Source organism: Scatophagus argus, chromosome 20 (genome assembly GCF_020382885.2).
Source record: "Scatophagus argus isolate fScaArg1 chromosome 20, fScaArg1.pri, whole genome shotgun sequence".
Taxonomy (NCBI): Eukaryota; Metazoa; Chordata; class Actinopteri; family Scatophagidae; genus Scatophagus; species Scatophagus argus.
The window spans coordinates 8,990,520-9,014,824 of NC_058512.1; the positions used below are offsets into that span (position 1 = coordinate 8,990,520).

The following is a 24,305-nucleotide window of genomic DNA, read 5'->3' on the forward strand; positions in this document are numbered from 1 at the left end:
AGTTGTATATTACAGTGTTAGGTGTTAATTCACTTTGTTATCTACAGCCTCAGGGATTTTCAATCATAATAAAAGTTTCTTATTGAATTTTCTCATTGAGATTTTCTGACACAGCACAGCAAACAAATGGCTGTTTTATCAAAACTGGATGTTCACCCAACAAGTGATTCTGAACAATAATATTTATTATTATTAGGGCAGTCGTGGATCAGCGGTTAGGGTGTCGGACCCGTAACCGGTGGATCGCTGGTTCGATTCCCCGTCCCGGTGTCCATGGCTGAGGTACCCTTGAGCAAGGTACCTAACCCCCACTGCTCCCCGGGCGCTGCACGCGGTCGCCCACTGCCCCGGGTTTGCTGTGTGTGTGCACGTCACTTGGGTGGGTTAAATGCAGAGCACAAATTTTGTTGGAGTGAGTTCCCTCCAATGACAAAATATGTCACTTTCTTTCTTTCTTTCTAGAGCGTTAAATTGCTGCAACACCACTTGTCGGTGAATATTGCTATAAAAACAAGTGTTGTATCATCTATGAAATTCTAAATTATAAAGGTGGTACTCAGGTAGGGCTAAAACATGCTTAACTTTTCTATTGGGAAAGGTGACAAAACAAAACCAGTATTGTTCAGAGGCATCCTACTGCATACAAAGCTTAACCAACCACCTGTGTCCACTGTGCAACACTTTTTTTGGTTAGGAGTACTAAACAGATGCTTTTTGGAAAAGCTGTTGTTGTTGCTAAGCAACTACTGAAACCCCCATCTGAGGCATGACACTCTTTTGCTAAAAGAATAATTTTCAAGTAATACAGTTTGTCCTTTCAATTTCAAACAAGGAAAAATATACCGCTGTGAAGACTGGTGCCTGCTGAACTGGTGGCTTTTCATATTGTTCAGGTATACAACAGTAGTTACTAATTAATTCTGTGATTTATCTTAGCTTATTGCCTCAAGAAGTTTAGTATACCAAGTTCTTCATATTGCTAACACAAAGTAGTTGCTCTGTTGTGACCTTTCACTTCATGTCTCATTCTGTTGAATGCAAATAGAGATTCTGACTCTAAGGAGACTCTACAGAGACACGCTGACATGAAATGAGTTTATTTTTGCTTGAGAACAAATGCAACAAACTATACACACTAAAAATTTGTTGCATTATTTTTGAGAGCCACAAAGATATCAGCACATCCTTGGCCTTGCTATTGAGTGATGGAACAACAGGCTTTTTAAAAGGCATAAATGAATGTCTCTTGCTTTGCATGTATATTTTGCAGCAGAATGGGGGTGTTCAAGTTGTAACCTTAAAAAAACAACAAGACAGAAATGACAAGCAAATGATTTACTTTTTCTTGGCACATATATATATATAGTTAACCCAGCATAGCAGCGCTTCTGCATATTTAAGCCCATTTACTACAAATCAGTCTATACTTTACATTGCTGCTGATGCTTTTTCATTGCATGCTTTAGAGTTGTGAATACAACTTTTGTGAATACTACTTTTATTTCTTGACCTCACGGTATTTCACTCCACTATAACCCTAACCCTAACCCACTATAACAAATTCAAAAAACTGTAGCGACTTCAAATGTACTTTTGTGCTGGATAATCCATGTTGCTCAACATGTCTCCTTTTTCATGTTTGCATGATAATGCAGCTGAAGGTGCAAAGTGGATTGAGAAGTTTGCACTGCATTAAAATGCAACAAAAACAAGCAAGTTTTAAATTCTCCGCAAGTTCATTTTAATAACTAATAATTTTAATATGGAAATTAACTATAAATGAATGGGTGTTAGAAACAGGTTCAAAAATGTACAGCACTATGCCATGCCACTGCTGTGTGCAGTGCAAGCAATTTGTAGTAAATAAATTAAAACATGCAAAATCACTGGCATGGTCACCAGTACAAATCCACCTCAAGATCTAGGCACAGGAGCACTCATAGCAGATTAACAACAGGTTATGTCTATGAACATTACAGTGAAATAGTGAGGCCGTCTTGTTTCTATAGTTACAAAGCCCCGGTTCTAAGAAAAACCTTAATAAATTATCCTTTGCATTGCATACTTTGCTTCAATTGCAGTGCTGAATATTGTGTGAAAGTCACGCCTGAAGCACTTACTACACATTTCACACAAGCTATATAAAAACTCAGAAAGTAAACATTAAAATCCCGTAGGCTCAATAATTACTATCCTTTGATTAGGGACACAGGTGCCAAAGTTTTGAGCCATTAAGATGTTCAGTTGAAGAGAGAAAAATTGAGAATGTAAGAGTCAGATGTTGTCTAACCAAGAGAGCAACATTTTAGATATCATCAAATATCCTTTCATTCGGCTTAAAAAAGCCACCACCAGCTCGCAGAGTGCTCTTCCCACTGACCGTTTGACTTTATGAAACAGGGACACAAAACAGTGCAAAGGAACAAAACTGTCAACCGAGTGATCTCATCCCTCTGTATAAATGCTGGAGACCTGGTCGGTGCAGTGGTCCACCACACTGAAGAAATCCCCTTCACGCAATTCTTGATTAGGAGGCACTTCCTGTGCGTGGCTGTGGACATCAAATCCTGGAAATGCGTGCGCGCACACACATATACGCACGCACACACACACACACACACACACACACACACACACACACACATATAGATGCATGTATGCACCGCAAGAGGTGTGAAATCGAATGCCAATAAAATACTTATCCGAGAGTAATTCTGGTTAGACTGCATTTTCATTACCCGCAATGCAGGAAAGAGCTGTCTGTAAGGTGGCCACCCCACTGGGAATATTGACTGCTGGCGGGAGGTTGTCACCAAAGGCATCATCTTGCATCAAGTGACTCGAGTTGGTCTGCGCTGTAATCCCACCATATTGTGGAGGAGAATATAGCATCTTCATCTGCTCTGAGAGCTCTAAAGGGTAAATGAGAAAGTCTCACTCTTTTATCCCTATTGTGAAGAACAACTCAGTTGAAGACTCTAGCTTTTCTCCTTAAATTATACATTCCAGTGGAACAGCAGCACTAGACTTCAGAAGAAAAACAAATTGTGCATTTCTGTCTTTTCAAAGCCTGTCTTTATCTAAGCAGTTAAAACTAATTTGTGTGTTTCTGAACACCTTGTCGACTCAACATCACTGTGGCTGTCAACTCAGAGGGGAAAAGAGGAGATTCTATTTAAAGGTACACAGAGTGGAGCTGCCTGACTCTGTCTAACTAGAAAAATCACCAGCCACCTGCTACACACCATCAACATATATTGCATGATTAATGTGAATATATGCTCAAACAGACTGTCAAACTACCTAATCGGCTCTCCAGATGTGAAACTTAAACATAAGAATACTGATGATAAACCTCTGAGTACCTGGACTGTGATCTGCTAGATCAGGAGGCTGGCTGGGGTGCTTCAGATCTCGGTTGTTCTGCAGGGATGTCCCATTGGGAGGTTGCGGGAGGCAGGTGGAAGAGCAAGGCCCAGGCTGGTCCCCAGGGAAGAGCTGGTGAGGGGAAGGATCAACAAACCTGAAATATTTCAGACTGAAGTAAATACTCTGCTTGTGGAATTAAGAAAAAGAATATGTATATTTATAAGAATAAAACCCCAATTATTACTTATTTTGTATTGTGTGAAACATGTAGAAACATCCTTACATTTCAGTTATTTCTAGAACAATAGCCATGCAATTACAGGGTGCAGAAAATTTTGCTTGTGCAGATTTTAATATTTTAAATCTAAAAGATTTCTAAATGTTCCTTGTCTGTAAAAATGATTGCTGAAATGCAGTACATACAAGTGTTGTATGTGATTCAGTGTAGGGCAATTTCTTAAAAAATAAAAAGATTAAGCAAAACACAATACAATACAGTCAGTGGTGACATCAATTCAGGTACAAACCAGTATCAGACAGTATCAGAAATATCTAGGATCACAACCTCCATCATCCTCTAACTTCCCTTAAATCAAATCTTATTTCACATTTGCTCCAGTTTCCCACAAAGAGACGGCAACCAGGTAGCGTACAAATAAAGCATTAATTAATCTATCCATCATGAGCTAATGACAAGGTGACAGTTTCACACACTGAATGTAGTTCTGACACAGATTTCAGAAAGCTGGTTTCACGAGATTAAACTGCCATCATCTGCTATTGTCCTTATGCAGTCTGGTACTTGCTTGAATGACGCATATGAGATGGACAACAAGGTGCATATCTGAAATAACCGCTTAAAAGCATGCTTTCTCTTCCAGCTCCAACTTTTCCATCTCTGCTACATCCATGTAATGAGCAAAGAATCTCTGCTTCCATGATTCCCTCTGCTTCACTTCCTGGCCATGGTGGCTTCATGCACATCTCATTTAACCCTCAATTTTCTTTTACAGCATGATTCCGGTTCAACAATTGAAAGTTTCATGAGAATTTAAAGGCACATGTATAGCATTGCTGTGCAACAAAATATATAGTACCTGCACAATACTGAGTATTAAGTTCACCTCAACTCAAGTTGTACTCCAGTACAATAGTGCAATTATGTACCTACAATTTCATCACTTTTTATATAATAATGATCATGACTTCTGTCTGGGTTGTATTAGAGTTCAATTATAAAGTAAACCATTAATTTTGTTTTTAAACCTTTGTTGCTCATTGTGACAACATTAACAAAATTAAAGACATTACATTCAGATTCACATAAATCAATGGTAAATACAAAGGATTTAACTAGTAAATTTAAATATTGTTCAGTGGCCATGGCAGCTGACACTCCTGCTGTTAGGCTTGGCCAAGAAACATGTTTGCATGCCAGAGTTTGCTGACAACAAACAAGGGCTGAATGGGAAACCAAAAGGAATCCCAGAAAAGTGTACAGAAAATGGCAACAAGGATTTTTCAATCGATTTAACATCTAAAAAAAGTAATTACAGCATTTCTCTTCTCCCACTGGAACTTAAATGGTATTTTTCAGATTTTATGATTCACTTATTGAATTCTTTAGTTGCTCTTGTCGGTGACTATAGCATCCATTAATACTAGCCGTTGAGACCAATGAGCTAAGGCGAGGTCTGCTTTCACAGGCCAATTGTCTAACCAGAATCCTGCTGTGAATGCTTTGGCCTACCGCTGATATGAGAACAATCGCAGCCAGTGAGGAGCCATGAGCATCTGGCTGCTAAGACCGACAGAAATACTATCACATGCTTTGAAGTGTATAGACGAAGGGGTGCTTTCATATGGGCTGACCAGGAGAATGTGTTGCTGGCCATCTCCAACCTGTAAAGCCTGTATCCAGCCGTAGCACCCACCCACACAGACGGAAACACACCAAAAAACAAACAAACAAAAAAAACCCCCCAAAACAAAACAACCCTTTATGCTCTTTTATTAAGGTGCAAAATAGTGCTTTCTTCAAAACTGATTATTCTAATTATGAGCTTATGGACTTGAAGCCATGACAACCAATGTCTAAGTTGATTGTTTGAGATCATCTAAAGGGAGAAAAGAGCATTTAAATCAGTCGCGGTTAAAGTTCTAACTGTGCCAATGGTAATATAAAATGAAAAGAAAATACCAGTTGGCTCACTGAGCAAAGCTAACTGCTCCAAATGTTGTCTCTTATGTTGTCTCTTATGTTGCAGCACACGGTTACGTTTCACAGTATTTCATAAAGAGTAATATGAAAAGGTGTTGTTTTATTTCTTATGAATGGGTATGTGCACACTCTAAAACAGTATGCATATACTTTACGTAAAAATGCACAAACTGAAAAATAGTAACATAATTTGAATGCATAAAAGATGTAACACAAAAACACCCCATTACCTGTAATCGTTTTCGAAAGAACACAACAGAGCCAGGTGAGGATCGCTGGAGGAGTCTTGTCCCTGTGGGGCAGCTGAGGAATAGGGATGACAGACACTTCAGGGATGTCCACCACAGCATATATCTAATGGATAAACCTATTATGTGCAAATGGTTGTAGGGGAATATGCTTAAATATCTGGTTTTTATGTCAATGCTCAGAGTCAGGCTTTAAACATACCAGAGTATGACTCATAGGATGCGCCAGGGGAAGAGTTCAAGGTGCTGTCTATCCTTGCCAGAGGAGAAAGGCTCTGTTGCAGAGGGTGGATGGTTAAACAGTCTGTCAGCGAGTCCTGGGTCACACCAGTAGTGGATTTCATCTAAGAGGCATTTAGAATATAAGCACAAACACTGGTCAACAGCGTTGCAGAGTTTTCTTTTAATCATTGTATTATAATACTAACAATGGTAGCAATATCTACAGTATTTATTTAATAATTTATAGTTAAGCGTTTATATTTCACTTATGTGAAAGGTTTTCAGTTAGATATCACTAAAAACACTATTAGGACTTAGACATCTGACTTATTGTTATGTTTTCTCTGTGTCACCTTGAGTAATTCTTGTTTTTAGATGTTAAAAAAGACCTGAACATGGACATAAAATTCTATTTTACATTGCATGTGGCTAAGAATTAATCCATGCCAAATTAAACAGACAAACATACTAAAATCAATTCAAAGGTACAGTACATGTGTAATTCTTAAGATATCAGTTGTGGTTGATTTAGCAACAAACATCTTACCACTACCACTCATTCCAAATGGTTTTTATCAGTCACGGTGGACAAAAAACGCCCTCAGAGCAGATGCTCTGTTTGGCTGTGGTGAAAATCTGAAGAAATTCCTTGAACTATACTTTAACCTGACCTAGAGCCAAGAGTACTTGGATAAGAGAGGTAGCTTATTAGTTAATACATTTAATGGCAATAGCAGAATAAATGCCAGCCATAAACAGTATCAAACAGTGGATCTGAACAGTCTTAAGGAAGCTATAAAACCTCTTTGCTAACAGCTAATGAGGGTTGAAATATATTATAAAAGATTTTGCAGCAGCTTTTGGTAAGAAATTTCATCCATTTCATCATCGCTCCATCTTGAAAATCATCAGCCAAATCACAGTTATATTAAACATTTATTTGAAGAAGTGCATGTGGGAGACTTTGTAAAATGTCACTTTTTTTTTTTTTAGTAACTACCCACCTTCGTTGACTGTATCTATGGTGACATCACCCTTAGTAAGCTAAAGAGCACAAATCTGTCAGACATGCAAAGATCTTGTTGGCAACACTGCAATGCCATAATGGGAAACTTTGTAATGGACTCGCCCTAAGTGGAAAATTGAGGAGGTGAAAACTGGTCACACATCTGACAAACACCATAATTTATGTGTCCTAACTCCTAACTGTTTCTGTAAGTGGATGCATAAACTGAAAAGCATGCTTGCTGGATATTTTCATCCAACTCCATAAACTCCAAGATGTAAGTTTATGTAAATGTCTCTTCTTTTTCTGTGGCTGTTTAAATTGCAGAGCTTAACAGAGTGGGATGAGAGCACATCACAGAGAATATACACATAATACCGTCAGTTAAAACAAATGAAAGCACAATGACACCTGTGAAAAGCGTTAATGTAGCTTTTCTTTTGTTCATTGTTGTTAAGGAAGCAATGCTGCCTACTTGCAATGATCACTGATGAAATTTGGTCAAGGTGGAAATTTACTGATGACCACAAAACCTGGACCCAGCTTACATATTTCACAAATCCATTGTTTTTTAAAATCAGTCAACACTTTACATGTTTATTGAGTTGTGTACTCGATTTATGAGTCAAGTATATTCTCAAGAACAATAACATTTGCAGTCAAAGAGGAAAAAACTGTAAAAAAATGTAATTTGCGCTGGAGCATGCCTTGTAGTATGTACCTTCTTCCGCAACTGTCGTTCTTTAGTAGAGTGGGATTTCACGTGTTTCCTCAAGGAGCTGGGATCAGTATAACGCTTTGCACAACCGGGCACCTGGCACGTGTATGGCTTCTGGACAAAACACAGACATATAAAAACTTGTTGAACGCCACACAGAGGCAAAAAGGCACAAACACATATGCAAGCTTTGAATGTCATCCATAATTGTACGAGTCTGTGCGAGGCTGACTCACTGTTTCCAGGTGCGTGCGCTGGTGTTTAGCTCTGTCACTTGAATTGCTGAAGGCCTTGTGACAACCTGGATGCTGACACAGGTAGGGTTTCTCCCCCGTGTGGCTACGCAGGTGGATCTTCAAATTTTCTAGCCGAGAGAATGCCTTCTTGCAGCCCTCAAACTGTAACCGTATAAACAGTAAATGCAGTTAAATGGAATCAGGTACAACAGGCCTCTAGGGGTCTTTAATTTCAAGTCCTTTATTTTTTTGAGGCTTTGGCTCATCCAGTGAAATACTCAGTATAATCTCTACAAGCATCTGATGTTGCACACATACTTGGAGAGCTATGAGCTTATGAGCTGGAAGTCACTATGGACAAAGGTCTGCTGACCTCAGTGTGTGGGAGGGAATGGAAGAGGAAATGTAAAGTCCTAACTGCTCATAGTTACAGTAGTTTTATTCCTGTCAAGGCAAGCAGCTATAAAACTGCAAAGCCCTGAGAGGGATAAACATTTGGAAGAGACAAGTGCATTTTAATTGTATGGCAAGTTTATATTATCTAGTCACAACTGGAACTCCTGGCTATTATTAGGGAACAGGCTTTGTTCTACTGACTCTACAGACTCTTACTTGCATGCTCTTACTCTAACCATGAGCCAATTCCTGCATTCAACTGCACTTGTTTAATGAATTTATACTTGTAATAGACGATAAACCTACATTTATACTTTTCAGCACACTTTTGGATTTTGGTTTTAAGACTCAATATTCCAGGAGAAAAGGAAATACAACCATAATACTGTCCAAATATTGGCATTAGAAAATAGTTTTCTCATAAATAAATGGTTATGACTCGTGAACTATTTTGAATGCAGTCGCGATTCTGCTCCTTCCTGCTCTGAGGAGTTTATTATCAGGAAGTCATAATTAGTCTAAATGATACTTAACCAAATTTGCAAAAGCACAAACAATTTAGGTAGAAACATGTGGTCTGTTCTCACCCGTTTTCTTTTCTGTTTTGTATGTACTCCTGTTACAAAATAAGGAATTGCTGTCACAGTGATCTTAAAATAGTTTAGTCTCATCTCGAAAAAGGCAAACCCCTCCCCACCAGCCTCCCTGCAGCAGGATACTGCTTGTTAAGGGGATTGATTGCAATGCAAAACTTTAAAATAAAAGCATAGTTCTTTTTTATTTTACTTGCCCACTGTTTCAAATATAGATTTTACTTTTTCATACTATAAATATTTTTTTAGGTAATTTATTTTTGATGGGTGTGTGTTGCACCAGCAGGGGTCAGTGTTTATACACACATCACTGTGTTGTCATTTGTGCTTTGAATCATCTTGCATCACCTTGACAGTGTCTGGTAGCTATGAATTAAAAAAACAAAAAGTAAAAAGTGAGGTCAGTCATTCCCAGTAAACTAGTATTAATACCTTCATAGCAATATCCAAACCAAGAAAATAGCTGTTTTCTGCTGTATCATGTGACCACAGTGGCCTCACTGCTGAAATATGTGAATCATCAAAACTTTTCTTTCGCAAGGTCAGGACTTTACGCCCCCTCTTCTTGTTCGCAGGGGGTTTGGAATGTCTTTACGAAGCCTTAGAAAATACACAGAGCATGTCCAGTTTTGTTATTTTTCCTCTAAGACAAGATTCCTCGCATACTGATACCTCTCAGTCATCACCGCCAAACCAAAAATGATTTTTTTCTTCCCCTTAATAGTTCACTAATAACATTCCTCTGCACGCCACCTAGAAATACTTGCTCTCTTTCGCATCACGACACAGCTATTTTCTAACATCTATTCACCGACTACTATTACAAGCCCATCTACATCAACTCGAAAATAACGATTTTTCACATCACTTTTAGCTAAACTTTGTTTGCAGCAAAACTCTTGTCAAAATTCAATGTTATGATCAATTTTTGAATTTTAAAAGGGTGGTGGTTGTATGGGGAATTTTAACATTTTGTCAAAGCAAATAAACAACATTAACAACCGAATAAAAGAATCACAAAATGAGAAATGCTCCTCACGCCTCTTTCCACGTTCAATTACAGCTGACGTGCCTTAATATGTGGATGCACTTGCAAAGTGGACCAATCCTAAATATAGTTTAAAGAAAAGAATTAACAACAGACCCCTTTACAAGAAAAGAAGAAAAAAAAAAACACAGCCCAGACAGAGATAAATAGTCTCTCAGAACCAAAGCGAACAGACAAGTGAGAACCAGCATAAAGCTAAAATACTGCCAAGACGCCAGGACTAGCCAGGGGTGGCTAACTGTGTAACTCTCCCTCTGTGTCTCATGAAGCTCTCATAAAGCACGGAGGGCTTTTCAGTTTGTCGCAAGGGACGTTTGGGCTGAAAAGAAAGCAGCATGGCTCCTCAGTGTAGATCAGTGTTACAGCCAGCTTCTGACAGCTCCTGGCAGGTACTCACGTCCTGGCTGAACAATGACAGCTGCAGTCTGTGCCAGCAGAGCCTGTCCAGTGCCCAGTCTTACTCTGAGGTCAATTCACTCTGGATTCTGCTCTTCCCTGTTTCACCAGCGATATTTCTACCCTCTTCGCTCTTTTTGTTTCACCTGTTTCCTTATACTGTTTATTTTTTTTAAGCTTCTCAGTCCCTGACTCCATTGGCTTGAAGATTCCCGGAGGGATGTTACATGAGAAATAACGGCTTTCCCAGAAGTACTAGGAATGTGGGACAAAATGCTTCAGCGTGAAAACAAAATAAATTATATGATTATTCAAACATTTAAAACAATATATATATAACAAACTGTCAGTAACTGATATACCTGAGTTTTAGAGGACACAAAGAGAGACTTTTCATGAAATGGAAGAGGGGGTTGAAAGTTGTGCATCAGTACATTTTCATTTTGTTTACATTAAAACAAAATGCCTTGTTGACTAAGGAAGAATAACGACAGACGCCAAAAATGTATTCCAGGTCCTCCATTTCCTGCTGCCAAAACTAAACTTGGTTCCCTCCAAACAATTGTAAAGATGGCACTTACAATGCTGTCAAACCTGAACTCTCAACAAGCCTGCCTTCAGCGGCATTAGTAAGGCTTGAATTACAAGCTGCTCATGTACGGAAATTTAATGGATTAGCAAGAGACCAACGGTTCATTTTCACTATATGCAAATGCACAGATTGCTCAAAGCATGAATAATGCATACTGAGAGAAAGTGGATGAACTTTGCCAATAACTGATATTCACTGGGGCTAGTTGTTTTACAAAACACGAAGTATATTTTGAATACAGTGAAAATAACCAAAATCAAAAACAGAATTTATTCCATTATTAAAACTGAAATTAACTGACAGGATTTTAAAGTGATAGCAGAAAACAACTACAGTGTACAAGATAGAAATTCCAAAGAGCCAAGTCTCGACTACCTGAAGAGCAACTGGCAAAATGGTTTTCGTACAGAATGATATAAGGAAAAAATCACAACGAACGTGCTAACTCATAGTCTGTTTTAAATACTTGTATGGGTGTTTCAAAATCTGCTTTTAAAATCTCATCTACTTAAATCCCAGTGACAAAAGCAAACAGACTGTTGAGTCCAGGATATGCTAACAAACGTTCCATCAATATTAAATAGATTGTGAGATGACAGGTACAAGCCTGGGCCTGCCCTATACCGTGTAACGAGAGCTACCTCATTGTTCTGCACCCGACTCACGACTCATTCATCACGCATTGGTTTATTCACCTGCCAATCATTTCCTGAGAACACCTGAGTGCTACATCTTGGACTATTGTATAATTTGAAAGGTGTGTTTTTTGAACAGAAATAGGCTTTCTCTATAATAAAGCACTTTTAACTATTCTAAGTGTTCTGCGATTTTCATAGCTCGCATTTCCTTGGTTTAATCGCAATTTTTCAATCTCAGAGGGAGTAGAAGCAATCACACATACATACTCGCGCTCTGATCTATGAAAAAGCTCCAATAAAGAGAGAAGCAGCCTGAACTCTCGACATAATGTTCAAACCTGACCTGAAGAAAATCCACACAGAATGAAAAGGTCTCATTAAAGCTCAGGAACAATAAGCACTGGCTTTTTCTCTCTTTACTTAAAATTAGCCTGTTCTATAATTAATGTAGCACAAACACAAGTGCCACTTCATATCAGTTTTGTTTTTGGCGGTGGGTTGTGACCCTGAATGCTTTTTCATTATTGAATGATTACATGTAACACAGACCCATCAAACAATTGCAGCCCCATGGCAACAGAGAGTGCTTCAACTAATAAGTGAGCATTTTGGTACAAAAGGTCGACTGTAGGTATGCATGCTGTTAATAATTGACTTGATGAAACCAGCGATGTGAAGTATGTTTGGTCAGTCGTTTGTCAATTACTCATCAAAGCCTTAAGTATTTTCCCAGTGGGAGAGAGAAGACGACAAAGGAGAGTGAAGAGCGGTATACAACAATCCACCCATCATTTTCAGTCGCACTGGATGTCTATGTCAATCTGTCTGTCAGATGGTTGGTGGGTGCAACACTTTGGTCCAGACTGAAATATCTGTCTAACTATTAGATAGATATTGGTGCAGCACTTTGTTCAGATAGTCATACTGCCCAGGCAATGAATCCCACCCACTATTCCAGCACCATCAACAGGTTTACGTTTTGGGATGGACTGCCATGAAATTTAGAATTCATGGTCGCCTCTGAATAAACTGTGATGTCTTTACTGAACCCCAGGCATTTCACCTAGATTTAAATTACTGATATCCTGTACTTGGGTTTACAACCAAATACCTGCAAAGCTAAAGTCATTCCCACCAGCCTCAGTTGTACTTAGTGTTTGTTGCTAATTAGCAAACGTTGGCATACAAAATTACTTAAATAAGATGCTGAACATGGTAAGCATTATACCTCCTGAACATCTGTATATTAGCATTTTCTTTGTGAGCATGTTAGCATACTGACAAAGGCATTTAGTTCAAAGCAATGCTGTACATCATTAAATTACACCATAACTAAAAGAGCTCTCATCCATCTTGGGCAAACAAAGCTATCAATGATCAGGCAAAAGGAAAATGCCAACTCTTTGGCCACAGATGCAGACCTGTAGAGAGCCAGACTTTGGGGCATCACCTTCCCAGAATGATGGCCAAGTTTGTCAGACAGGCCCAGTAGCTACTAGAGAGCCATGGTACCATGCCAGATCTAAAGTGCTAGGCATCCTTTGTGCTGATTTAATAACTACATAATTGAGTTAACTCCCATGTCAATTATCACAGAGCTCCACTAATTACCCCATGGCTACAGCTAAGAGATGATAGGCAATATTTTTTTATCTAAACCTTGGCCATAAACACAGAGCGCATGAAGGCATTTGCCCTAAAAAAAAAGCTTTTTTTTCTGCAGCCTGAGACTTGAAAGCCTTTAAATAGACACTGTGGCATTGAATAGACCGCTGAGTATTGAACTAAGTGAGCCCCTGACATTCATCATGTTCTTGCTTTCACTGCATTAACTCAGCTTTCTCACAAAAATATTCATCTGACTCAGATTGGGCTGTGCTATCCATGCTGCTAGTAGAGACAGCATAAAGAATCTTTGAAGAAAAAGAGAAGAAGAAACATAAAGCGTGAAAATAAAATATAAACTTCAGTTGCATGAGAAAGGACATGTTTGTGATCTACATGGTGTACCGTGCACTTGTTGGGTTTCTCTCCTGAATGGACCCTCATGTGGATAAGAAGCTTGTATCGGGCATTAAAGGGCTTGAAGTTGCGTGGACAGCCCACCCAGTAGCATGTGAAATCCTCAGCCTTCCGCTGGTCCACATGTAGCTTTTCTATGTGCCTTACCAGTTCCTCCTTTTGCTCATACACTGCACTGCAGTTCAACCACATGCAGCAGTGGGTCCCATAGTCCTCCAGTTCTCCTTCTTCCTCCTCCAACATTGGGACTTGGGGTAAAAAGCTAACCCCATGCCTGGGAGGAACCACAGGAGCCTGTGCAAGAGGGTCCTGAGAGAGGGGCTTTATTTTGCTGTGACGTCTAGTGAGATGGATGTGCTGGTGTGAATGGTAGGGTGGTGGAGGCCCCTGTGGAGTAGCAGCTTCTTGGATAGTAGTCAACAGGGCTGGCTGTAAGTGTAGATGTGGCAGCAGGTTGTTGGTGGTTTCGCTGCAGCTCTCTGATGTTTTCTCCACTGCCCCTCCTTCGTCTGGGAGGCACTGCTGCTCCACCACCATGTTAGCCATCTGGCTCTCTAGACCTCCTCCCTCTTCGAGCATCTGTATACGGCTACACTCTGTCAGAGGGGCCAGAGCCTGAGAAGAGCCTGGCATGCTGTATGGATGGACCTGGGGGATGCAGCAGCCTCTCACACCCAGGAAGTGGCCTAAACTTTCAGACTGGACGGGTGAGAGTGTGGGGTGGGAGGATGGAGAGCTGCGGGAACCGTTGATATAAGCCACAAGCGAGGTAGGTGAGGTGCGTATGATGGAGTTGAAATCAGTACCAATGACATCTGACAACGGAGACATGGAGAGAGCTCTCTTCTTAGCCCGAGACTGCCTGGGGCTTCCAGCGTCACCTGCAAAAAGGTACGAGGGCAGGGAGGCAGAAGTGCTCGTGCCACCTGATACGGTCGTGCCGGACATGGCTGTGCTAGGGGAAAGGCTGAGCTGCACACCTCCCTCACTGGCCTGGGTGGTGCTCTGTGGTAGACCCAGTGGAGGAAGCACACGGTAGCCATATGTCCAGTCATGTCTGCCACTAAACATTGACTGTGTTTCAAACAGACTTAGGGTAGTGGATGCCAGCGATTCTCTGGACGGTAAGGATCTGAAACAGATTGTTGTTACTGACTTTAGTGTCACTCTTAAGGTTTAGTGAGCTTATCATCACATGCTGTTATTAATACTGCCCACCTGGTATCAGTGTGGGGAATCTGCACACTATGTGGATGTGATGGAGGATGTGGTGCTGCAAGCCCTGCAGTATACTGTTGGCCTCTGACAACAGTCATGGGACAACTGCTCACTATGAGGTTATGAGCAGCTGGCTGACCAAACACTTCCATGGTAGGCCCAGACACAGAGCAACCTGCCGGACACAAGCCCAAAGTTCAATAAAGAGAATATCCATGTGGGAGATCATTTATTAAAATAAAGGTTACAGAAGAACAGCTTTTATCCACGTTTAATAAATCCCCACAGATCAAATGAAAAAAGTGTTAACATCGTTTTACAAAGCAATCAAGAAATCAAACTCAAATGCATCACATTTAGTCTGCTTTAACCAAGGTTTATACAGTTAATTGTGGAATTTCCCTCACCAACATGAGAGCCAGAGACACTTTCTGCTCTGTTAATCACTAATGAGCTTTTTACCTCCTTCCATTTTCCTCTGTAGAAAATTTAGGGAGAAGTTTTATGCTTGGTTAATTATCAATAACAGACACAGTTTGTTTTGAGCTGAGGTTTAGATCCTGAATTCTGCAGTACTAAAACACTGTTCTGGAGGCTCTAAAACTTACACAGATTCCCGCACATGCACCCTCTTTTGATATTTTTAACTTCTGGTTTTACCTTTGAAGCTGTTGTTAGCGGAACAGAGTCCTGTCTGTGTGGTAGATGTCACTGTTTTGGTTGGAGTGTGATGAGCAGGCACTTGCTGGTGTAGAGATTGAGTCGGCATGTTTAGATGTTTCCCATTGGTCAACACCTGTCTGCGGAGACTGAGTGTTGGTAGGACAACATGGCTTCTGTCTTGTTTCCCAGAGGCTAATGAATTGGTGGGCCTTCTTCTCACTTTCTCCACGCCCGAGGAGGGACTCAGATTGGGCCGTTGTGGAGAAGACACGGGTATCCTGATGGACTGGGGCTGGTGTCCTCTGATCATGCTCAGTGATGGGGACACGTTGCACGGAGACACCAGGAGCTGACAACCTTTTCCACTCATGGCTGAAGCTGATTTATTAGAAGCTCTGAGCTCATGAGGAAGTTGATTCAAGTAGTTGCTGTTTGTAAAATCTGCTTTACACAGGATACGATAATCCACTGCTCATACCTTGGGCCTGATTCAAAAACAGCAAACATAAAACATGCAGCACCTCCAAAAAAGGATAAATTAAAAGACGGAATAAGACAGCAAATGTAATATTTAACCAGCAATGAAGTCATTGTACTTTGAACCTAAAATCTGAAGAAAATCACTCAACCAAACAATTAAACTACACACGTTTAAATCAAATTATAAATGGGTTCATAAAAATATAATGAAAAACAAACAAAACAAGTAAATATTAGTCAACATAAAGACTACCACCATAAAAATAATCGATTTCATTTAAATATCAACATGATGACTGAGAGTTAAAAGCGATCAGCAGGATCATAAACATACTGATACCACTTTTAAAGTATTATTTAAAAAAAAAGTGTGTTCACTATAATCCATGTCCGACATCTGTTCATCTTAATTTACTCTAAACTTAAATTTAAAAAGTATCCTCAAACAGCAACAAATATGACCTTCACAGTAAAGTTTTTCATCACACCGCATACTGACGATGGCGAGTTCGCTCACCTGTTGGTGTTGCTGTTGTTGTTGTTGTCGCAAACAAAGTGACATGTCAGGATGAATGGCTCCTTCAGTCCGCCGAGCTGCGAGTGTAATCCGGCTAACAATCAACTCTGTCTAAGAGTTTGCGCCGGGTGCGCGCTGAGTAGAGAAGTCAAGGCTCTGAGGAATCTCCCAGTTTGAACCGCAGCGTCCCGCCTCACTCCTCCGTTTCCAGGAACTTCTTTTCTTTCACCGGTTACTCGTTTTGTCCTTGACATAACTTCGGTTCTCGCGAACGACGTCATTTCAAACTGAGTGAACCTTAACAGCGTGAGATCATGAGAAAAGTTTACCTGCAGTTCTCCTGTAGCCGACTGCTCATGCGTTGGCGCGCGCGCACGTGCGCGGATAAGAGACTTCAGGTGAACGCGTGCCCCGTCACGCAACCGTGAAGACATGGCTTCCTTTCTCTGTTGCATGTTAATACACTAATTGTATTTTTGAAGTATTATTTATTAGCTGGGGGAAACATTACGCTTGTCTTCTTGCTTGTTTGAAATAGCTCTACATTTTTTAAAGTTCTCACTCATGCGGTGATTTAATAATAATAATAAATATAAAATACTTCCGAGGAGGCAAGGTGAAAGAGCTTTTTGGTATAAAATGTCAGATGGTAACGTTGCTAACCTCTGCAGTGGCACAGATCTCGTCGCATTGAAAGGGAATGAATGAGTATGAGCCTTCCACAGTGTCCTGTAGCTTTCTTTGATTCAGTGTATTGATGTGATTTTCTTCTTAATAAACAGCAAGAAACCTTTCAAATGCTGTTCTGAAAAAAAGGAGAAAAACTCTATTAAAATGAGCTTAAAACGCAATTACTTCAGTGTATAACATACTGGACCAAATTCAACATGTCAGACATTCTTTAATTTGTCTTTTGCACAGGATAATACTCTGCGGCACACATTCTTTGTGCCACTGAGCATTACTACCAATTCATGATTTGAGCCTTGCACAAATCTGCTACCTGTTCTGTTCCCCGCTAACACTTTCCTCCTCCTCCTCCTCCTCCTCCTCCCCAAACACTCCACCTCAGCTCAGACCCCATTGTTCGGCACTTTTCTCCTGGCTGCTGGAGTGTTTGCTCTGTAGATCCTGCTCCAGGTTGCCATGGAAACCAGCATGTTTACGGGAGGCGGGATGCTTGCTGTTCTTTGGGAACATACATGGAAGAGGGTCTCTGCTTCACAATCTATAATAATGATGAACTTACGTGCTCGTTTACAGCTGAATTGACTCGTGTGTCTTGAGTGCAGGGAGACTCACTGGATTCTGATGTGGATTGTACTGGGTGTATTGTCCCTGCATAAGGTTTACTTATTGGACTTTATTGGTTTGGGGGGCTTTTTACTGTATTATTAAAAATGGGAGCTCAATGAGGATGCTCTGCCTGTCTCTGTTATCTACCAATGATACCTGTAAGATTTTTCTCAATTAAAACCTTTAGGCTACTGCTTTATAATCACTGATTACAAATCAGCCTATTGTCTTCATCTGATGATTGCGATTAATAGACCACAAAATTTGTTTTGATCTAATGAGCACCAGGAACATTCTGCCACAGCAATATTTTCATGATTTAAATCAGCTAATATAATATCAGAGAGAAATGTGTCATGATTTATGAGATGTATGTACTATTAATAGGCTAATTCTGAATATATTTTAATTACCACAGCATGATTTACCAAACAAAACCAGAATACATGTTTGGACAGAACGCAGTTTCCATGGTAAATTACAATTGTTCATGATGTGAATTATCTAAACTGAAGATCTCTCTGTTTTTGTATCCATCCTTTTGATACACAAAACAAGACTTTGTGGTGGTATCGATATTTGAATATAAAGTAGTAGTGACCTCTGGTGGGGTAACATTAAATCACTCCCAGCCTGTGAGAGTGAGTCTGTGGGCTGACGTTCATGAAGTGTTTTCAGTTTCATTTGATCACAGTATTACTTTTATATAACTGATTTGTTATCTTTAAAAACATTTCATTAATGCCTATTAAAACTCCAGTGATACACTTTAGACTTTAATATATCCATCTGATTTTGTGTGAAGTGTTCCTTCTTTTGCCAGCAGGGGATACTATTAGTACACCAGTGGGGTGGCAGCAGTCTGGTTAATAGCAACATACATTTTCAGAACCAGCAAAAACAATGAGGACAAAAAGAAAGAAAGACAAAAGAAATGTAAAGATGTAAGAAAGGACAAAGTATAGTGCTTGCGAAGGTCACCAAGGCTAGACTGCTCCTTCTCCACATGATTACATAAAATATTCTACATCTTCCACAGATCTTGCTTGCTTTGAGCAATGATTCTCCAGCCCCACTGTGACTTGGCCTCTTCTTCCCTCAACTGACTCATGGTGCGTTTCCAAATGTCAGAGAGTAAGAGGATAGTAAAGCGTCTGAGCTCGAGGCGTAACAGCAACGCAGACGTCTTGGGCTCGCTCAACGACAAACACTGACACTTGGAGCGGTGCTTTCATGTACATGCTCATACTGGATAGCATTTACTGTTTACAATGCTCTCGGTCAAGCTGAAACAACACGTCACTTCACTTTTCTCCCGTAGTCCAAGGTGTCCTCTGTGTCCTGCAAACAGAAGCACAGCCTGCTTTAAGGAAAGGATTTGAGGAGGGAAGGTAGCCTGATAGGTGGAGCAGAGTGGTAATAAAAAGACTTGAAGGGGACCAGATGAGGTATAAGTGTTGACCATTTGTGAAGAGCTCCATTTGTAGCAGAATTAATGCTCTAATAGACTGTCCACCACTTACAGAATCCATCCCCCCCCCCCCCCCCTCTCCGTGACAGCATCAGCACTCCTGGAAGTAGCAAAGCATTCATTCTGGTGTCAAAATGAGAAACCATGGGTGATTTCTCTTTAAGTTATATTACAATAGTCACTTAAGGTAATGCACACCTCAGTGGACCTGTGATTAATTAATCTGCTTTTGATTTGCTAATGACAGTTCAAGTCAAATACAAGGTTAGTGAAGGCTGAGTCAATCCTTTTAACTGCAGCTGCAGACAGGACTGTGGTGAGTGTAGGAGATATCAATTTATTGGTATCATCCCTCATTATAACGGCTCCTATTAGCCCACAGCACCTCGCGCACTTACTCATGGCATATAAAGAGACAAATACAGTGTTATGCACTCACATATCCGAGATTACATTAAGAGTTTCCCATAAACATTAAAATCACTCATATTGTTTTGTAGCCAGTAGTGTTAAATTAATGTTTTGTAAGATGTCTAGAGTGAAAAGACTAGCGGTCTCTTGCAGCACTAGCTGCTGTACATGAAATACAGTCGGGAGAAAGGACCCATCTATCCATCTCCTCCTCTGCTCCTCTCCTGTCAGTATCAACACTCAGATGAAGATGAGTGTGAGAGAGATGGGCTTCTGAGCATCTTCCATCTCCATCTATCAATCTTAGTTGACTTCTCTAATAACCTTTACAGAGAAGTGATGTTTGCTAAAGTAAAAAAAAAAAGAAAAAGGAAAGGATAGCGGGGAACACAGCCGTTCATGTCTTCTCCAGCAGGCTCTGTCTCTTTCCCTTCCCTGCTGCGTTTTTCGAACAGGATGACTCTAATAAAAGATTGCTGACACAACAGCCCCCGCGTTTAAAACCGCCGTCAGGCCATGGGCTTGTTTTTAATTTGAGTGCTCGTTCAGGGTGAAGCCTAAGGATGTGGGTGCTATAAACTCCCTCTTTCTTCTTTTTTGGATATTATTAACACTGCGGCTGTGGAATCATATCTAGGATGATGAGACATGAGTGCAGGAGCATAATCACCGGGCTGTGAGTCTGCCAAATCAACAGAAACATTTCCCAAGACTTCAATATAAACACAAAGGCTGAAAAGAAGCTTGGACAACAAAAGATGTGGCTCAAGACTGAAAGAGAATTTAATTTAAGTAACTGAAATCCAATTAAATCTTGGTTGTTCAACCATATCATGATGTGGCTCAATGACAAAGCGTAAGGCAATAACAATGACCCAACTTGATATAATGCTTGCACAGAAGGGATTTTATCTACATTTATGCACCAGACCTGGAAACCTTTTCACATGGCCACATAAGAACTGACCCTATTGATGATCAAAACTTGAGATTACAATGGGTTTCAGTAGACTAACAGAAAAAGTTTTCAAAAGGCATGGCACATTTCTTATTTGTGCTTGAAAATGAATGCATGAATTAACTTATTTATTGCACTGAATTTTGCTGTTGAATGTCCCTCATGTGTCATTATGACAGTTTTCATATTTTGCTAAGGGCTCAGGGTGAATACTTTCCACAGTGGCACTCATCATAGTTAAGTGGTACAGCACATGCTTGTGGTGTGTGTGTGTAAGTACTTTGATAGCTGTGGTAAAGCTTCTTTAAGCTTGCATGAATTTCCTGGTTCTTGTGTAGCAGCGAGGGCCAACAGGGTGCTTAAGGCAACCTAGAGGGTGCAGACATAGAAGGGTGTGTCATTAGACCCCTGCCTGGCACCCCCTGGTCAGATCCTCCCAACATCCATCTTCATTAAAAAGGTTGCTCTCTGAGCAGATGGTCATTAAGAGCACCCCCCTTTTCCAACCTCTCTTGTACCGGCATCCTCTTTGCACTAGGACACTACCTAGAGGACAACTGTCGTCCCTTAGGAATCCCAGAAAATCTCACCAAAGAAGAAAAAGGGGTGTCACAACAAGGCCACTTGGTAATGATCACTCTGGGGTTTTCATAAATCTCTTTGTGAAATCTTTCAAAATAACAGCGTGAAGTTTGAAGATGGCCCATGTAGAGGTGTAATCCATATCAAACCCTCTGGCAGAAGATAGAAGTGATCAGACTGACACAACTGAAACAAATGGCTCCCAGTAAGTGAATAATGCCATCAGTGCATTCCTGCTTTGTTTCCTCTTCCAGTTAAGTGTTTTTGTCCTTGTGTCTTTTATGTGACTGGCATATCATATCATACTGCTCTCCTGTTCAGACAGGAGTGGCAGGAGACACATGACGACATGGTCAGGTTTTTTGGGGGGAAGCTGGGGTTGATAAACACAGAATGTCAAAGTCACTTAGGTCCTGTTGCTTCACAGTGGCCAACCTTTGCCCGTAATGTATCTAAGTATGTTTACTCAAGTGCTGTCTTTGAGTAAAAATTCAACATGCTTGTACTTTACTTTAGTATTTCCATTTTTTGCACCTTAGATATGCTTCTACTCACTACATTTCAGAGGCAAAGACTGTACTTTTTACTCCACTATATTTGTCTGACAGCTTTAGTTACTAGTCACTTTTCAGGTGACAATTTTTCACACCATCCAGTTTTTCAGATAAGCTGAAGGATTAAGTGTTCTGTTATGGATTGAGAAAATTATTTCTTACAGTAGTTAGGATTAGCTGCTGCAAATGCAATTTGTCCCAAAAATGAAAACCCAGGTTATATTTCTAAACTCATGAAAAGTTGACTTTTTCATGTATGTAGTTCTCAAAGGACACTGACACTACAAAGATGTGATTATCTTTTTCACAAATTTTCACCATATGGTATAGAAACTAATACTTAAATTAGGGTTCTGACTACACTATCCACCATCGTCCTTCGTTGATTACAGCAAGACTTTATGAGAGAAAGATCTACTAAATGATATGAACCTCATCCAAACATATCTTAACCCTCCAGTGTCTACAGACTTCATTCCCAAATGTATAAAAATTCTTACAGCAGCACAAATATTGATAGAAACAGAGAAAAAGGTTGTCAGTGGGGATTTGTAAAGCTGCAACTCCTGGGTCCAATATGAGTAATGTCAATGTTATCTACATTTTAGTTGAGACAGCCTCATCATCAGTATCTCCAGCGGCACCCGCCATGGATCCCAATTACCGCAGTAATCACTCCCTAGCTGAGAGCACGGTTTCAGACAGGGTAAAGTATTATCCATCTTCATCATATTCGTTATCAGGCAGCAGACGCAGGTGTCCTGGCCTCCCACTGCTCCACACCATTAGTGACTGATAGACAGTGGGACCAAAGCGCCTTTGCTCCATCGAACACGCCCACAGACCGTTTTTGAAAAGAAAAACTCTTAATTTGAACAAGTTATTGAAATAGCCATGGGATTTTTTGATTCTTCACCGTCTACTTTTCACCTATGCAGTAATCGCTGTATGTCACAGACATCATACAGAGTGGCTGCTGTGTCTACAGTACATGCATGGTCAAAGGTCACACTGCAGGGGGTTTGTGGCACATCATTTGTTCTCTCCTGATTATCCTCTGCTGTCTCTCTAACAAGGAGGGTCAGTATGACAGAAATGTCTCTGTTTCACACAACAGGACAAAAAGGTGACACAGAGTGGTAGCACATAGTGGTGGCATGTTTGTCACTCATTCATCTACCTCATACTGACCTGGACATGAGCGAAGGGTGGTTTGCTCCCTGCTGGGGGTACATGTATATGAGCACCATATGTAGACTAAGCCACAAATGTGTACTCGCAACAAAGCTCAAATAAATCACCTCATTAGCCTGTTCTCAGATGGGTTGTTGTAGCACCAGGCTGGCACCCTGTTCTCGTAAAGGCTCATGAGATTTCAAAATTCAAAAATGCTTTAGAGTGGGATTGTTTTCCTATCCTCTGGCACCTGTTTGAGGTCATTCTATTAGGTGGATTGATTTACATATAAATTGAACATGAAGTATTACGCACCTCCTTAAACTCATCTGTTTCACTACTGTATCCCATTATCTGCCCTGCATACTCCAACAAGCATTTAATTTCGGCTTTCATATTGTCTTATGTTTCATTATGTTTCAGTGTTATTTATTAAAATTCATTTAGCTAATAACGCCCACATGCACTGCCCATTTTCCTACAATACACCTATTCTAATTCTGAGCGACTGCGTGTCCTGAGGTAAAATGGGAAATGTTGAAAATTCACTGGAATATGAAAAGCAATCATATTTTCTGTATCAGTAAGCAGGTCTGTGGTAGCTGGGGGTCATTCTTGCTCTCTGCTGTTGCTTGGGGAGGCATTTTGTAAGAGCCCCCAAGGCTCACCTAGTTAATTAAGTTTTTCTGCTATTAGAACGATGTAACTTCTGATATTACTGCACCACAATTCTCCATTGCAGGTTTGATAAATGTTATTTCTCCTCTTCATGATTCCTCATTTAGATGCAATAATCACCAACAAAAATATATCATGTTGTGACATATCAACAATATTTATGATTTTACTCATCAAGTTGAAAGGTACGAGATGATGTGTGCATACATGCTGTGAATAGTAACTGGTCTGTCTAATAGAAATTAGCCTGTCAGTGAAGTAAAGAAGTATCTAAGGCAAGTAAAAATGAATTGGCTGAGCACATGAACTGTGCAGTGAAGTTGTCTTGGTGATAAGGAGTTTGGATGCTATGAAGGGATAGAAGGGAAGATACAAATATAGAAACATGTGGGTGTGTGTATGTGACTTTATCCACTGCAAAAAAATAAATTGAGCAATAACACTGGTAGGTGAGGAAAGAGTGATAAGACAATTTGATTCAAACCTATATGGAAAAATGTAGTTTCATTAAAGTGCATTATTTTTGCTCTCCCTGAGCATAATCACAGATTTTTCTTCTTTTGAAATTGCTCATTACTCAGATTCCAAGAGGTGAG

The 24,305-nt window shown here is 40.2% G+C and overlaps 1 protein-coding gene across 4 annotated transcripts; it reads right to left on the bottom strand.

Moving 5' to 3' along the window:
• Window positions 1–1,924: 1,924 nt before the first annotated feature.
• Window positions 1,925–16,955, bottom strand: glis3 (GLIS family zinc finger 3). 4 transcript variants are annotated; one of them, XM_046375612.1, is made up of 11 exons: window positions 16,584–16,955; window positions 15,584–16,071; window positions 14,924–15,098; window positions 13,694–14,837; window positions 8,021–8,182; window positions 7,788–7,898; window positions 6,041–6,182; window positions 5,821–5,957; window positions 3,366–3,498; window positions 2,739–2,912; window positions 1,925–2,567 (listed from the first exon to the last, which is right to left on the bottom strand). In XM_046375612.1, exons 2-11 carry the CDS (start codon window positions 15,954–15,956, stop codon window positions 2,446–2,448), a joined length of 2,673 nt encoding a protein of 890 aa, XP_046231568.1. In that variant the 5' UTR covers window positions 15,957–16,071; window positions 16,584–16,955; the 3' UTR covers window positions 1,925–2,445. The 4 variants fall into 4 exon arrangements, with proteins under 4 accessions (XP_046231568.1, XP_046231569.1, XP_046231570.1 ...); XM_046375613.1 differs by having other exon boundaries at window positions 3,366–3,523; window positions 5,821–5,893; window positions 16,584–16,953; XM_046375614.1 differs by lacking the exon at window positions 1,925–2,567 and having other exon boundaries at window positions 2,776–2,912; window positions 5,821–5,893; window positions 16,584–16,954.
• Between the last annotated feature and the right edge of the window lie 7,350 nt (window positions 16,956–24,305).

Bases quoted from the DNA above. Each gene is read 5' to 3' on its own strand.
- glis3 (XM_046375612.1), bottom strand. From the start codon at position 15,956: ATGAGTGGAAAAGGTTGTCAGCTCCTGGTGTCTCCGTGCAACGTGTCC. The intron at 15,099-15,583 runs GTAAAACCAGAA...TGTGTCCGGCAG, and splicing joins CGCTAACAACAGCTTCAAAG to GTTGCTCTGTGTCTGGGCCT. The intron at 7,899-8,020 runs GTGAGTCAGCCT...TGTTTTGTCCAG, and splicing joins AGCGCACGCACCTGGAAACA to AAGCCATACACGTGCCAGGT.